Below are 17748 nucleotides of genomic sequence, written 5' to 3' on the forward strand. Positions count from 1 at the left end.
TCCCCCTTGTTTAGTTTAATAATCTTGCTGCCCCTTAACAATTTGCGTCATCACATTTAATCGGATCCTCCCCCTTTATATTATACCTCAAGGCAGATTACTCAGCCGCATGTAGCAGGTAAAGCGAGTGATCAATTACGAGAATTCGTAGACGATAATATAATTTATATTTTTGATAGAAATAATATGGAAACGGCAGTGATTAATATCCAGTTGATATTAATTCCTCCGGTAGTTAAACTCATTGAGATTTTTATACCCGTCCTCCCTGTAGATGTGGTTCATTGTTGTATGGTTCAAGTATATATTGCAACATACACGTTTCTATATAACATCAAGAGAAATGATGATGCATTTTCTAACATTATTATCGTCTTTTCATATCTAGGCAAGCAGCTGAATTAACGGAAAGAACATCCTCCGAACAAGCAGCAGCCATCAAGGAACCGCTCGGTGCCGTGAATAAACGGTGGGACGGATTACTGAGAGGCTTGGTGGAGAGGCAGCGATTACTGGAGAATGCGTTATTACGACTCGGTCAATTCCAGCACGCTTTGGATGAATTATTAGTATGGATTGAAAAAACTGACAAGACATTGGATAATCTCAGACCAGTAGCAGGTGATCCACAAGTGATCGAAGTCGAGTTGGCCAAGCTGAAGGTCCTAGTAAACGATATACAAGCTCATCAGACGAGCGTCGATACTCTAAACGATGCTGGACGACAATTGATTGAGGATGGTAAAGGTACCGCAGAAGCGTCTACTACAGCCGATAAACTAGGCACTTTGAATCGTCGTTGGCGAGATCTACTGCAACGCGCCGCTGATCGCCAGCGAGAACTAGAAGATGCCTTACGAGAGGCACAATCCTTCACCGCTGAGATACAGGACTTGCTATCGTGGTTAGGCGACGTGGATAACATGATAGTAGCATCCAAGCCAGTAGGTGGATTACCTGAGACTGCATCCGAACAGTTGGAACGCTTTATGGAGGTGTTTAACGAGTTAGAACAAAACCGTCCGAAAGTCGAAACGGTGCTGCAACAAGGACAGGAATATTTGAAGAAAGCGGATACGAGTAGTGCCGGTGGATTGAATCACAATTTGCGAACGTTGAAGCAAAAATGGGACAATGTGCTTTCACGAGCCAGCGATAAGAAGATAAAGTTAGAAATTGCTCTGAAGGAGGCCACTGAATTCCATGACGCGTTACAAGCTTTCGTCGATTGGTTGACAAACGCTGAAAAGATTCTGACGAATCTTAGACCGGTCTCGAGAGTCATGGAAACTATACTTCAACAAATCGAGGAACACAAAGCCTTCCAAAAAGACGTCGGTGTCCACCGCGAAACTATGCTAAATCTCGACAAAAAAGGAACCCATCTCAAATATTTCTCTCAAAAACAAGACGTGATTCTTATAAGAAATTTGCTCGTGAGTGTACAACACAGATGGGAACGAGTAGTTTCCAAGTCAGCCGAGAGAACGAGGGCTTTAGATCACGGTTACAAGGAAGCTAGAGAGTTCCACGACAGCTGGTCGAACCTGATGAACTGGTTGGATGACACCGAGAAGACTTTGGACGAAGTCGCTGCCGACGGACTTGGCGGCAATGATCCAGACAAGATTAAATCACGCCTTAACAGACACCGCGAGGTACAAAAGGCACTGAGTGCTAAGCAGAGCACGTACGACAATACCATGAAAAACGGCAAAACATTGAAGGACAAGGCGCCGAAATCCGATGAACCTGCTTTGAGGGAACTTCTAAATGAGTTGAAGAACAAGTGGACTACGGTCTGTGGTAAATGCGTGGATCGACAGCGAAAACTGGAGGAAGCCTTACTATTCTCCGGACAATTCAAGGATGCGATTCAGGCGCTGTTGGAATGGCTGAGCAAAACCGAAAAATATTTGGCCAATCCTGGACCACTTTACGGTGACCTGGATACGGTAACCAATTTAGTGGAGCAACATAAGAACTTTGAAAGAGATCTGGAGTTACGCGCCTCGCAGATGGAATCCGTCATTAAAACCGGTCGTGAACTGGAATCTAAAGCTTCCATTGAGGATGCATCAATGATCAGATCACAGTTATCTGAATTAAACAGTCTCTGGGATAGAGTAACCAATCTGTCGACGAAGAAATCCAGACTATTAGAAGAAGCCCTTAGAGAGGCCGAACGGCTTCATAAAGCCGTTCACGTGTTGCTGGAATGGTTGAGTGACGCGGAGATGAAGCTACGATTCGCCGGACCGCTGCCGGAAGACGAGCAGGAGAGCAGGAACCAATTAATGGAGCACCAGAGATTCCTCCGCGAGTTACAGACTAAGGAAATTGAAAAAGATAATACGTTAGAGTTGGCACATATTATTCTTGGAAAAGCGCATCCTGACGGTGCCGCAGTTATCAAACACTGGATCACAATTATTCAGTCTAGATGGGAAGAAGTGGCAACATGGGCCTACCAAAGGAACCAAAGACTGGAGAATCATATGCAGGGACTGCAGGTTTGCACTACACTAAATATCTTATATAAGTCACATTTTATCTCCTAGAAGAAATGAATATTGTTACGTGTGAATTTTCAGGATCTTGATAATCTTCTCGAAGAGTTATTAGCCTGGCTCGAAGGTTTGGAGAATACTTTGAATGCCTTAGAAGCGGAACCTTTGCCCGATGATAGGGTTACGCTCGAAATGCTTATCGCGGATCACAGAGAATTCATGGAGAACACCAGCCGAAGACAAAACGAGGTTGATCGCGTGTGCAAGGCCCGACAAATTAAGCCGATAAAGGACGCGAGGAAAATATCGAAAGTCAGATCACCAGCGCCTACGTACGTATTTATCAACGCAAGGATTTATACAATATATTGATACAATTAAAATCCTTTCTGTTTTTTGTGAAGAAATACCTACGTAATTAATAATATGTACAGCATTGTGCATTATTATGCTTACTTCTTGTTCGAATCGTTAAGTGTTGTTTGCATTCTGTTCATATATGTATTGCATCTGTATCTGTGTTAATTATTTTAACTTGTTTTTCACAAATCTTGCTATGTGCACATTGCAATTTTAGGAAAATTTTCAGACCACCAGTTTTGAAAGAATCTTTTACTTTGCTAGATGCTCGCAGTTTTTGTCATCTTTTATATGTTAAATTTCGTATATTGTGTGTATTTAACTGTCGCATGATATGTTGCTTTTGCAATGGAATTTCAGTAAGGATCTCTATCAGGATAATGAGCATGAGCAGTCTCAGCCTCGTAAACAAAGGTGCGTTGTCTATCATAACATATGTAAATATTTTCCACTTATCCTAATCGCATAATCACTTCGTAAGTACAATGTTTTGTGTTTATGCTATTATGCATTTTCAGTAGAAATGTATGCGTTTATTTTTGTATGATTTTATATTGAATACACAACATCCTCATCACACGATAATTCTTGTTCGCACAATAATTTCACAGTATCCAGCAACAGGAGCAGAAGTTTAGAATTTAGTTAAGTGTATTAACTCACTTGCTTTTCACTCGTGTGTGACTACGACATGCATAAACTTATTACTATTCACAATGCACTGTGTTAAAAAAATCAGACATATTAGCCAATGTACTCAGCCGTTCTCAACAGAAAATCCAGCTTTGCTGGTTGTAAAATTTTTTAATATGATTGATTTTGGTCTTAGTTTTTTACTGGATTTAAAAATATAAATCAATTATATTAAAGAATATTACAACAGTACAAAAGTGCTTCTTCTGCTAAACGCAGCTAATATGTTCTTTTACATTTTGTGTTATACATTACGTTATTATGATGCAAACATATAGCTTTAAGACACGATTAACAGTCTCTTTTTCAACACGATGTGAAACTGACTTTTTTTAGATATTTATGTCAAATATAATTATACGTAAGAATAGACGTAAGAATCAACACTTGATAAAAACTCGTGTTAATTTTGTACACTTTTATAATTTAATACTCACAAACGAAAAACAATCTATAAACTAGAGTGCTGTATTGAGACGCGAAGAAGAGCGTTTTATAGATGCCTTATTTAGTAGAGAATGTTTGAGTGATGTGACGCATGTTCCTGTTTAGCCGAAGCAGCCCAGGTCGTGACAGAACGCCAGATCTTTCATTGCCACACATCGGTCCACGCTTTCCACCCAAAGGAAGGTTCGTTACACCTAGTTTTATTTCAGTTCATTCTGCGCCATTCCATCATTTTCATCCGAATCATACAGGCATTGTTACACTTATCGTACAACTCAACTTATTATATGACTCCCTAATGGAATTATTGTTTTTTTTTTAATTTTTTTGCGGGATGACATGTGGTTGGGTTTTGATAAACTGTTACTGTTCGTTTAGAAAATTGTTTGTTTTGTACTGAAAGTGTGAAGTCTTAGATTTTCTGCGACATTTACATTTGAATTTGTTATTGAGTTGTTTATGCGAAGATCATTCCTCATTGTTATATCTCTTTCTGTAAAATTATCTTTGTGATTAATTACCTTAATTAAGATGACATTTCACATTTTTAATTCTTATATATTATATATGCATATATAATATTTTTCGTGTATAAATACATATATATATATTTTTCCTATAAACAGCAAAGGAGCCGAGCCGGAATTCCGCAGTCCGAGGGTTAAGCTTCTCTGGGATAAATGGCGTCACGTTTGGATGCTAGCGTGGGAACGACAACGCCGTTTGCAGGATAAATATAATTATATTCAAGAATTGGATCGCGTTGCTAATTTCAGCTGGGAAGATTGGCGCAAACGGGTAAGACAGAGTTTTTAAAAAAAGGCGCCAAGTGTGTTTGTTCTTTTAAGAAAAAATAGTTGTACATCACACATAACAAACCCAAGTGGTAATATCTTTAATTTTGTTTTTATTAAATTTGAATAGAGTATTATATTATTTTGTTTAGGATTAAAATTATCACTACTTTGTTTGGAATAGGAAGATCCCTAAATACAAACATGTATATATATATATAATATATATACATAATATAATATATATACACTATTTAAATTTAATTTTTAAAAAATTGATATTACTTCTCTTGGGTTTGTATGATATAACGATTTTTAATATGTTCTCTTTTCCTCTTTTACTTTTGACAGAAATAAAAATTAATAATTTTTTTATCAATTATCATGAACCATTGAAATATATAATATTTATTTTCTAATTGCAGTTCCTGAAATTCATGAATCATAAGAAGTCCAGATTAACGGATTTATTCAGGAAAATGGATAAGAATAATGATGGACTCATACCGAGGGAAGACTTCATTCAAGGAATTATGAACACCAGTATTTATCATACCACATTTATTTTTTTTTATATGAGGACATTTATTTTTCTAATGCCCTAATTGTTTCGAATTCATAGAATTCGAGACTTCCCGTCTGGAAATGGGTGCTGTTGCCGATCTCTTCGATCGTCACGGCGAAGGCTTGATAGATTGGAAGGAGTTTATCGCCGCTCTGCGACCCGACTGGGAAGAACGACGTACCTACAATGACACGGACAAGATACATGATGAAGTTAAACGGTTAGTTATGCTGTGTACCTGTCGCCAGAAGTTCCGCGTTTTCCAAGTTGGCGAAGGAAAGTACAGGGTATGTATATGATTATATAACGATTTAATGAAGCGGACATTTAATGAAGCATTTATCTAATTGTAATCAAATATCTGTGTTAATATCAATCATTACATATGATTTAATTATAACGACTGCGAAATTACAGTTTGGTGATAGCCAGAAACTACGATTGGTTCGAATCCTGCGTTCCACTGTCATGGTACGCGTCGGTGGAGGCTGGGTAGCATTAGACGAGTTCCTTCTAAAGAACGATCCATGCCGCGGTAAGTATTCATCACAAGCCTTTAATCTGCGCGATATATGTAAGCGATCCGAGATTAGGTTGAGATAAATCGTAATCTATACTCTTTCACGATTTTTTTTTATTATATCAATAATAAGGAAAAAGAAAATAATTAATCAAAATGACTTGTGACTGGGTGAACTGTTGGGTTTAATGCGAAACATGTTTGCAAGGCAAATTACTCCTTAATTGCAAGCAAATAACGTTAAAAAAAATTTCTACTGTCTCCTTTTCTTTATCCTTCTTTCCCAAGAGGCAATTAAACTTGCGTTCCCGTTTAATTTCGATATTTCTAATAATCGAAAATGATACTTTTAAGTATTTGTTATTATAACAATATGTTAACGTTTTGTTTTTGTTTCCATCGCTCTTCACATTAATCAATATTACTTTGCTTTGCTGCATTAAATGTAGAAATGTAGTACCATTTAAGAGAAATTCATTGTCATTAACGAAAGCCTGAACGTCGATTTGATATGACTATTTGTATACTCTATATCCTAATAAGACTAACTAAAGATATTAAGATTATATAATATGTATATTATATGTACGATTTCCACTCCTGAGGGGTCATAACATTGCCATTATGATCAGATTATTAAATGCAACTCACTGTTAATTTAATATTTAAAGAACAATTGAGAGTAGTGTACACACTCGCTGTTTATTGCTTTTGCTTATCTAGAAACTGTTTTTCCGGTATATGTATATTGGTTTATTTCATTGATATTCGACAAGAAAAAGAATCAATTCAATATTTGTTATTGTTTTTACGTTAAATTTTACATTTATTATATTTACGCTACAACATGCATGACAATTTAATTTAATCACTTCAATATTGAATTGCGTGAAAAATGTCTATTGTCAGTTTTCTCTCTACCTTTCTTTTAATTTCTCTCTCTGCCTTTTCCGCCAATGGTAAATTCATCAATTTTGGAATATCAGTCTTGAGATAATCATTAGTTCTACGTTCAGAGAACTTTTCTGGTATAGTACGATTTTATGAGTAGTAGGTAGAAGGTAATATTACAGTAGGCATATCTAACATCTTGTTAACTATGTACTAACGTTAACATAACAACTGTTCCTTACTGTCCATCGATCCTTCTCACATCCTGTACGTCTAACTCTATGACAAACATTTCTGTTTGTTTCATTTTCATGTATTTTTTACGTTTATGTTTTACGTTTATTTACCGAATGTATTTCCGTCGACTAAAAAATTATAAACTTCTAAATCATGGCGCATGCATGAATATATCGACACATCTTGTTCTTTCTAATCGATTTTGTCTTTCGAATCGTGATTAACTCGTTAAGTTTTTCTAATGCCAATACCGGATCCTAACAAACCGGAACAACATGAGGGTTGGTGTCCGCTCGGTGAGAACTGTTTTACGTGCACAACAATTCATTCATGGTCTATACATTAAAATTCGCTCGTTCAATTATTGAAATGTCTTATTCGAATTCTCAATTAACCCATTCGCTGGCACGTTCATTTCCACAATTTGTGTCCCGGTGGGTAGAAAAAAATTTTGAATTTTTTTCGCACTTGGGGTGTATTTATTTTTTATTTTATATAAGGATTTTTTAGGGCGCTGATTCCGATTTTGAAATCAAAATTGAGAAATTCAAAATGACGGATCCAATATGGTGGACCTCAATATAAAAAAATTCACATTCTTGTTAAAACGTTTTAAAATTTGACTTATGGGGGTTTTCGAGGGTGCTGGGACACACCGCGCGCGCACGCACGCACCCCCCCCACACACACACACCATTTTCTAATGAATTCATTTCATTTTACAGCTTACCAGTGAGTATAAGTATAGAATATAACGTATAGAAAAAAATATATTATTTTTATTGAGAAGATATTTCCGTATTTTGAATTTTACAATTCTGACTTCAGAATCGAAATCAGCATCCTTGAAAACCCACATAAGCTAATTTTCAAAACGTTCTGATAAGAATTTAGATTTTTTTTTATTTCAGTCCGCCATTTTGAATTTTATATTTTTTTGATTTTAAAATCGGAATCAGCGACTCCAAAAACCCTTATATACCTAGTTTGAATCAAATTCGTTCATTCATTTCGAAGAAAAAGCGCTTTGACGCCATATGGCGTCAATGCCTACTGGAGCACGTCTTTTTCTGGACGCCATATGACGCCAATGCCAGCGAAGGGGTTAAATATTTATGACATGCTCGAGTCGGCCCGAGATGCTCGCCAATAATTAGTAATTGCTGCAGTATAGACCATGAAGGTGATATCCCTGCGTATGGTGCATGATCTTATTAGCTTGTTCGAACTAATTTTTCGAAGTGTTGCCTTTTTGTTGAGTATGTCTACATACGTGCGTATACGGTTGTATTATATGGAACGATTAAATATTGGCAATTACTGTCTGGATAAGGTAAATAGAGTGCGCAGATGAAATTAATGCTATAGTTACTGCGTAATATTAACTGTTTTCTTGATGCAGTTTCGAGTGCCAGTGTTTAAAAAAAAGAGTGCCTGTATTTATAGTGATGCAAAATTACGGACGTAATATACTGCAGTCGTTTCGCTTTCTTTCCACTGTTTTGTATTTATTCAGTTTTCTTTTTTTTTTTTAGTTTTGGTGAATGGTTCACGTTAGAGCCAATCTATCTTAATTGATAATTATTTTCTTTATAAATGTTCTACCCTTGCAGTAATATTCAATGTTACTATTTCATCAATTTATTTGCAATTAATTTCGATATATCCTTTGTAGCGCCCCTTTGTGTAGCATTTTAATATTCTTGCTAGAAGATAACCAATGCATGTTTAGTGAATTTTGGTTCGTTTTTACAATTATCCTATTGGGAGATGAGTTTTGTATATATGAATATATTGAGACTTCTTATTCTCTCCTCTCCCTTTCTTTTAGTTTAGCTTCTCATTAAAAATGTTACATTAAAGTTAAAAAGTACATTGGTTTCTTTTGGCATGGTTACGCGTGTAATTCCAAAAAAATTTTTTTTATATGCAGAGAATTCTAGGAATGTCGTATTTTTTTTCAATTAAAAATAAAAAGGACAAACAAGAAGAGAATAAAAAACTAGGGAGTATAAAGTTGTTGATAAATAACAATGTTTTGAATAATTTTTTAATAAATTAAAAAATTAAATTTTTTATTTATAAGTGGAAAGGCATTCTGGGATACTCTATATAACGTATTCATTAATTGCTTAGGCATATTGTAAAATGTACGATAATGAGCGACTTAAAGCATCATATTTTATATTTTTTTTATTGTAAAAGAGAAAATGTAAGAAATATATTCCGCCGCAAATCGTACAATTTACGCCAATATCCTAAGCACTGAAAGTATTATATAACAAAGTCCTAGTCAGTGGCAGAATATTTAGTGGCTCCTGTATATCGTAAACCTTATTTACATAATGACTATGATAACGTAAAACTTGGTTTGAGTGATTGTTTTAATAAGCTTGTACCTCTGTGAAATATTGAATTTTATAATGTCAAACTTTTTTTTGATCGTATATTCTAAATATGCTGTCTTTTCTTTTTTTTCCATGATACACAAATGCATACCTGGATACGCCACACTCGCATACATGTACTCGAAAACACGCACGCATACCGTGAAACATTTTTGTCGCCTTTTTTTCTCTTCTCTTTTTCTTAAAACTATTTCTCCTGTCCATTATTGTCGCTATTCATCAATAACGCGCATGCCTTGATATTGTAAATTTGTAAAATATATATATATATATATTGTTACACTTCCGCTCCATATAACTCATGACTCTCGTTCCGGATGTTGTCGTTCCGATATTTACACATTCGTTTTCGCTCTCATTTTTTTCTTTTTTTTCTTATTAAATTACGTCATACGTCGTTTTCGCGTTCGTTATTTCATCTCGACGTCATCCGTTCCCGCTCTCTGTCTCCGAACTGTTTTCTTGTACAAAATAACATCTCTCTGGCACCTCCTTTCGTACCCCGCATTCCCGAAACGCCTTTTCCCTAACTGCGTGCACGCAACACACTGTAGCCAAGGGAAGAACGAATATCGAGCTGCGGGAACAATTTATACTGGCGGATGGTGTTAGCCAGACTATGACAGCCTTCCGTTCCAAGCCGAGTCCGACCTCGACGCTGCAGCGTACGCAAATGTCCTCCACCAATGCTGGACCAATCACAAAGGTAAGCAGGGTCCATTGTGCAATCGTGGAATCTCTTAAACGCGACGTAGCACGTACGGTATTCATTTTCGCCGCGCCTTTTATTTCTCTGCCGTTAATTTGTAAATTAAACTCGTAGAATACTCGTGAACTTTTATATTAGATCCTGGGTGCCGTTGTGGTACCGCAATAGAAATTATTAAATTGCACGTACAGCTCTTACCTGGACAACTCCATCAGTGATTGATTTATGGTCTCACCGATGATATCCGTAAGTATACGTCAATCTAGCAGTTTGACGTTCGCATGAGCATGGCAGTTTCCAGTCAGTTGCATTGTTTGAATATGTAGAGGCATCTAGAAATCTATGACGCTTGTCTACTCTCATCACTGGTCGGTTTTGTAAAAAAAACAGTTTGAGTACACCAACTAAAAGTCAGACCCGACATCTCAAGCTCTTCGTTCGACCTCAGGAGATGCGATTTCGTAAATTTCTTGCCTATCTTTACCGAAAATCCTTTCCAACCTCATCACTTCATAACAGCAAGAGGAGCATTCTCCCAATTCCATATAATCACTCATCCCTATGAAATCCTATGAAGACAAATGTTACATCAGATATTAAATTGAGAAATTTTTTACATTGTGATCCGAGTCAATCGGTCAGTTCAAAAGAAAAGACATGTTGGAATCATATATCAATTTAGTGTGGAGATAGCTGTTCGTTTCAGGAATATTTTTCACTTGTTGGCGTGTGAGCCTTCCGAAAAAGGGGCCACTACAATTGCATGAGAAAGCTAAAGATTTTCGTTTGTGGTGTAGCGGAGGAGTTTATGAGCCAGCTGATGCCGATATTTGAGAATTTGAGGCAAAAGGAGGACCTCCCGTGCTCGTATCCCCTTCACATGCACGCCCCCTCTTATCATTGGGTAAATAACGAAATCTTTCTCAATTTTCTATTTCTTGGCGTTCGTGTGATGCTGTACACACTTGAGTTTTGGGTTTTGAGTGCGGTCGCGACACGCGATTTGAGTCGATCGACGATGCATTGTGTATTTCTGGACTGTCAGTAACGTTTGCTTTTTACCCTTTTATTTTTTTATATTTATATCCTATACTGCACAAACCTTTAAGGGATCCGTCCTAAAGACGAGGACATTCTATGTTCTAAGGATGCCTAGAAAGTCTTTCGGTTCCTTAAAGTTTGCTGTATGGGATATTATAGAGATTCTCCGATGATGCATATATGACGTAAATAATAATTATGAATAATCAATGAGCATAAGTGATTATTCATGATCTTTGTATCATAAATGCTTCCGACTGTAACGAAGTTGATAAATGCATGTCAGAAGAAATGTGTGTATGAAGAGAGCAAGTAATGTGAAGGAGAATAAACAGAGCAGAGACTCAAAAAGAAATTTCCTGTTCATTATCACGTATCTTATTATTGTGTCTCTGCCTCATGCCTGCCCATTTCTCTGTAAAGATTGTAAATCCATGTTGCGGTCTGACATTGTTCGAGATAGATTCATAGCATGTTACATCGCGAAACCATTCATTCAAGCACATTGCTCTGCATTGATTCTCTTTTTAGTTGATCGTCGAATGTGTCTGATTTTGTCAGAATTATTTGGACGCCTCTTAACTTCCTGACCCTTGACCCTAGAAAATGATTGACCATCCAATTTTGAGCATGATCAAATGTCTCTTTTGCTGATTATCATCTCATTTTTTAATGTAACGTAAATATCGAGCAACAAACTATCGGGGATTTTATCAAGAATGAATTTCTCATTTCTTGCATCTTTCAATCTCATATTCGAAAGAACATCGTCAATAACGGAAATAAAATTTCTTTGTGAGCGATTTGAAATCGACTTTTTGCAAATAAGTTCGCGGTAGTTGACATGCGTTTATTCGTACGGTAAAACGAAAAACGCATCGGGGATATGTAGTCAATTTAATTGAACATGGACATGCATAACGAATGTGTATCCTGTATTGCTGCGTGCGTAGTGGCATTGATCGGAGATACCTCGAATCACCATAAGCTACTATATCTCTCCCAACTTCTTGTGGTAAGTTTTGCATGACATTTCGCTTTACCTACTACCCGAATCTGGTAACTTTTATTTTACATTTTTGATTATTTAATCTTGATATTTCAACAGCTTCGACGAGCGTAATGGACCGCAAACCGGTATATCTTCACTAGTTATGGCTGTGCACAAGTTTGTGTTGCTTGTTAAACTTCTAGTGATAATAACACGATAGAGTTACTGGTCTAATTTAACTGATCTAAATTTCTAGAAACGAAGGCTTTTGTATTTTAGCTGCTACGTTTATCTATGTACTTTGAACGAATAATTAAAGTTAACAATTGAAGATTAGAATTCTATTCTTTTATATTTTCTCGTAGAATATCTTTTTTCACATTACAATATTAGAGAAAGCACATATTTTCTATTATCATAAATATATTAAGAATTTAGTTTCTAGTTCATATAAATACAGACATATGTTTTTATTTTATCTGATACTGCTTGACTTTACTTTTATTAAAAAATCGCAAAAGATGAAGCTACTGTATTACAAGTAGCAGATTTTTTTCTATTCTTCAGTAGTTTTCAAAAATACTTGAAAGGTATTTTATTGCGCGCGACGTAACTTGCACACAGCTAATATTAGCAAATACTAATAATTAGGCGGCAGAGAACGCGTAATACGAAACCGTACTCTTTCGATAATCGTATTGGACACGAATTAGATATAGTGACAGCTTCTTTTGCTTTTGTATGCATTTACGTGTCAACTTTATCAGATAATTTGTGTTTACTATCTAGGTGAGAGAACGCAGTGCTCGCAGCGTACCTATGGGTCAGTCGCGAGCTTCGCGTTCATCTTTGAGCGCTGGCACGCCTGATAGCCTTAGCGACAACGAAAGTTCCTTCAAGATATCTAGAAAAACCAGTACGCCTTACAGATCTACCATGACGCCCGGTAAGATTCCGAATTTGTATTAAAAAACACTATTACTTATGAAGCAACGAGGACAATTTATCGTAATTATCGTTAATTAATCGTATATTATATAATGCTTTATAGGTGGTAGCCGTCCATCTAGCAGACCAGCATCAAGACCTGCCTCCCGACCAGCCAGTAGACCGAGTAGCCGACCTGCGTCGAGACAAGGAAGCAAACCGCCTAGTCGATATGGATCAACGCAGTCGTTGGATGGTACGTATAAGCTTCTATTTTATAAAGTAAAAGGTAAAAAGAAAGCTTGTATGAGTCAAAGCAGCTAACGGTAAATTATTATATATATATTCACCTATAATTATATATAAAAGTATCTGTCAAAGTCGTTTCAGCCCCGTTTTGGGCTCTCTTCAGTGCTTATTAATAATGTATGTAACGTGAAATTTAAGTTTATATCGAATCTTCATTTCATTACAATTCAAATATCAATCGAGTGTTTAAAACAATTAAGATTGTTATGATAAAGTAATCTTATCAAGCCTAATAATGTTTAAATTTTTAGACAATTATAAAATTATATGTGAAAACTAGTAAATAAATGAAATTAAAATAAAAAAAATTAATTAGAAATCCAAAATCAAGAAATCCTAAATAGACATGAGAATTATAAAATTCCGTTTTATATTTTTTTTTGACAAGCCTGAAAAATTATATCTGATATCTGATTTGGCAGACGATTCATGCACCCCAAGTCGCATTCCGCGAAGAACCATCATAGGCTCCGGTAATACTCCGACGTCCAGTAGACATAACAGTGTATCTGGTAGAAAACTCACAACTCCGATGAACGGATCGAGCTCTAGACCCCGCACTCCAACGGGATTAATCAGCCCCGCCAGCGGAGTACCCTCTAGGTTTGTAGTCCTCAACACGTGTCATCTTACATATCTGAAATAGATCGTGGACTAACTCGCATTAGTGTGCCTTAAACAGGATATGTATAACCACAACTGTGTGCATATAGATTAACGATACTGTGAAACAGTAGTATTTGACTTAATGTCAAACTGATGATTCGAGGAATATTCGATATGTATATTTATCTCGAAAGAATCAACTATTTGTTTTTTAGTTTTTTATTAATTTTTATTTAGTTTTTACCCCTATTTTTTTTATTCAATTTTTTTCGCCTTTTCTTTACATTACAATTCCACCGCGTACGTACACTACATACGACATGTACCACGTGAAATACCATCAAAGTGTTTGAATATGAAGAAAGACGTATTGAACAATGCATTACATATTAATTGAACAAACCTTTTACTACATCTCATGTTAACCGCAAAACATTTACACGACTAATCGATCGGGTATAGTATTTTAATAATCATTAACAGATCTGATTAACAACATTTTTTAGGTTTGGCTCAATCCATAGAGCTTCGAGCATTCCAACCCTGACTGGTGTCGGAACACCTATCAGGTAAAGCAAATTAACGAATCGGCAATTTCATGTAAAACTGGCTCGAGGTAGCGATTTTGCAGCTTTTGCTTTGCGTTATGCATTCTATCTTTGTGAAGCACTATATATTAGAAAAAAAAGTAAGAAGCAAAACACAAAGTAAAAAGCTGTGAAGTGTTTTTGTGGTGTGGGACGCTTTTCATAAGAGATTTTAATCGTGGTGACGGCGATACATTTATGCTTATTTTTGCATCGTTATTTTTATTTCAATCCTTATGATATTGTATTTTCCTGATTTTCCTCTCTTCATTTCTGACTTCGTTTATCTAATTCTTATGCAACGCGAAAAGAGTTTCTGATGTCGTACACTTATATAATATATCGTCCGTGCAATTAAAAATAACATTTCGATGGTAATGCCTTAGCCGCTCTAGGATACCCGTATATGTGGGGGTGGATATAAAATCTCCTCAGTCGACCACCAGCAATATGTCGACTCATTCAACACAAAGCAACCATTCTACGATTTCTACTGATTCCACTGGGTATGGCTGAACTGGCGCTTTTACAATATAACCCGTTTTCCGTTTCTTCTCACATTCATTGAATGTTTTTACTTTTCTAGCATTGTGGAACTTCTTGCAACTAGTAGTATTATTATTTAACATGTTTGATGTGTTTATCTCTCATTAAAATTTCATCTTGAAATTGTATATTACGTAGCATGGCTTTATCTCGTTTGACAAAAACAGCTCGTTTATTTTCTTTACCTAATAATACCTGCAGCTTTTCATTTTATTTATCGTGTCGATAGTGCAGCCAAAGTATTCACTAATTGACATTAGCTTTTATATCCATTAAAAGTTTTGATTATAACAGTTTTATATTTAAACTCCTCAACTAACGTTTTCTTTCACAACGCTAGGAGCAGTTCCCTGTGTACCAATTCAGCAACTAATATACCAACAGCCATTAAGCAAGCTAGGTAAACATCAATATTGATTCAAAAATTTTCCTTTCTCTCCTTCATTCGTTCACTGAAAATATGCCTAAAGAAAGGTCCAATTTCGATTTGCATTCGAGCTGCTTTATTGGTATTGAAAGATAACATTTGATTACACATGTGCACGTATACGATTGTTTGTTTCAGGGTACGTACACCGTCCAGTGGATCCAGCACACCGCTACCGCCGTCTTCAAAATTATCGAGGAAACCCTCCGGAGCTTCCGACACGTCAATGTCGGGAACGACTCCGAACACACGAAAGGGAAAACCCACACCGATCGAACAGCGCGCGCCGTTCCGATTATAATAGCTTATTAACGGATACTTATAGCTTGTAAAGTCAGCATATTATACCCGAGAATATAAAGATAAATATAAAATATCCCCGCCAAATTTAAGAAAGATTGTAGGTATTGCAGGGAACATATGAGTAGGTTATTGTTGTTATATGTCGAAGGAGAAAAGCGCGTGTAATATGTGAATGCTAAATTAAATGCTGGATCAAAATTTCGTAGAAGGCAAATGATGAATCTAGGAGTTACGATTTTATCATTCATATTTCGTTGAATTTCGCCAAGTACTGAATGCCATTAAAATTACAGATACCAATGTGAGTATTTTATACTCTCTTAGGGTAAGGGATTACAGTTGGGGAAATTTATTTATTTCATGCCCGCGTTAGAAAGTGCTTAAAGCGTTTATCTAGTTTATGATAACACATAACAGTGAAATAAATTATTGTTATAAATACCATGATCTGGTATTACCAAGAGTGCAGGGTAATGCTGTATAATTGAAAATATTTAGGTGATTCCTAAATATTTAGGAATCACCGATTTTCTTGCGCTAAGGACAATACTACTAAAAAGATTTTAGCATAAAAAAAAGAAATCAGCGTTATATGTATAATAATTACACTTATGTTTGATATATATAACTAGATGCCTGTGTAATTACTTTTATATAATTTAATATAGTTTGCTCATTTTGCATGCATATCTTTGCGTGCTTTATATACCGCGTAAATTATCGAGGGTTTTCTCGATAAAAATTTTTGAGCTATATATTTGAGCAAATTATATACGCGGAGACATTAATTTATTTAATATTTTTTGCTTGACTTATTGTATTCATATGATGTAATTAACGTCTAATTCGCATTTGTTAAAAAAAAAGGAAGAATCTTGTATGCGATTTTAGATTAGATGATACAGATTGTAAACCGAATTCATTTTTGTTATCCGTTTCGCAAATTGCACCGTACATATTTTCGATTAATTATGTACTTGTAAAAATCAGATTAAATGTTTTTTTTTTTTATTTTTTTTTATTGAGTACGCTGATTGAGTAACTGAAATGTCAAACCGTGGATATTGATTTACAATCTTTACAAATCTACTTGATATTACTTTTAAACATATTTTGATATTTATGTTGTTGCGAAACGGAATATCTCGTTGCTTTGTGAAGAAATATGTACGACAGTAATCAAATGTAGTTTAGAATTATGCACAAGTTTAATCTTGGAGCGGTCGCTTCGAAAAAGTGCAATTTTTCACAAAATTACATCTATGAAATTTTTTTAAATACATCTTTCACGCGTCAATACATATTTTATGTCGTTTGTCGAGTATGAAATGTCATGAAAAAGGCTGAGATCACACACGTGTCCGCTCTAAGATTAACGTGCGATATGCTTTTGTTACATGTTTGCGAATCGATTTATCGATTAATGATCAATTAATAGATAAGTAAATAATTATTATAATTATAATTACATAATTATATAAAATATTATATAATTATTAATTATAATTGACTAATGAGAAATTTAAGAGTTCGGGGGAACATACCTAACAGCGTTAAAATAAAAAAAAAGAGAAAACTATACGTGTGAATAGTTAAGTAAAATATATTCCATTGCGCGAAGTGTGGCCTGTTAGGTGACGGGTAGAAAAGAGAAACTCTGAAAAAAAGACATTTCCATTTTTTTTACATATATACTTTTAGATGCGATTAATGTAACGGAGATATGACTCGCTGCCTCTTATAAATATTACGTAATGCGATTAATCTTATTAACAACTTCTCAACGTATGATTTTTGTTTCTTTTTCACTTACAGAGAAGTGCTGTATGATGCTAATATTAATAATAATAATGATGATGAAACAGTGACAAAAAATA

General features: G+C 35.4%; 1 protein-coding gene across 4 annotated transcripts in view; it reads left to right on the plus strand.

Annotated features, from left to right (window-relative positions):
* Positions 1-17739, plus strand: part of shot (dystonin-like protein short stop) — a 106352-nt gene extending 88613 nt beyond the window's left edge. For 3 of the 4 annotated variants that reach the window (XM_018455747.1, XM_018455749.1, XM_018455750.1), the window contains 17 exons: positions 389-2513; positions 2595-2842; positions 3231-3284; positions 4116-4193; positions 4637-4808; positions 5230-5347; positions 5427-5656; positions 5787-5904; positions 7251-7313; positions 9980-10131; positions 12956-13112; positions 13218-13349; positions 13825-14005; positions 14515-14577; positions 14982-15101; positions 15482-15541; positions 15707-17739. In XM_018455747.1, the coding sequence (XP_018311249.1) occupies positions 389-2513; positions 2595-2842; positions 3231-3284; positions 4116-4193; positions 4637-4808; positions 5230-5347; positions 5427-5656; positions 5787-5904; positions 7251-7313; positions 9980-10131; positions 12956-13112; positions 13218-13349; positions 13825-14005; positions 14515-14577; positions 14982-15101; positions 15482-15541; positions 15707-15869 (4234 nt within the window). In that variant the 3' untranslated portion in view covers positions 15870-17739. The remainder of the gene's footprint in view (positions 1-388; positions 2514-2594; positions 2843-3230; positions 3285-4115; positions 4194-4636; positions 4809-5229; positions 5348-5426; positions 5657-5786; positions 5905-7250; positions 7314-9979; positions 10132-12955; positions 13113-13217; positions 13350-13824; positions 14006-14514; positions 14578-14981; positions 15102-15481; positions 15542-15706) is intronic. The other variant, XM_018455751.1, reaches the window with a different exon arrangement.
* The last annotated feature ends 9 nt before the right edge of the window (positions 17740-17748 follow it).

Source organism: Mycetomoellerius zeteki, unplaced genomic scaffold (assembly GCF_001594055.1).
Source record: "Mycetomoellerius zeteki isolate Tzet28-1 unplaced genomic scaffold, Tzet1.0 scaffold51, whole genome shotgun sequence".
Taxonomy (NCBI): domain Eukaryota; kingdom Metazoa; phylum Arthropoda; class Insecta; order Hymenoptera; family Formicidae; genus Mycetomoellerius; species Mycetomoellerius zeteki.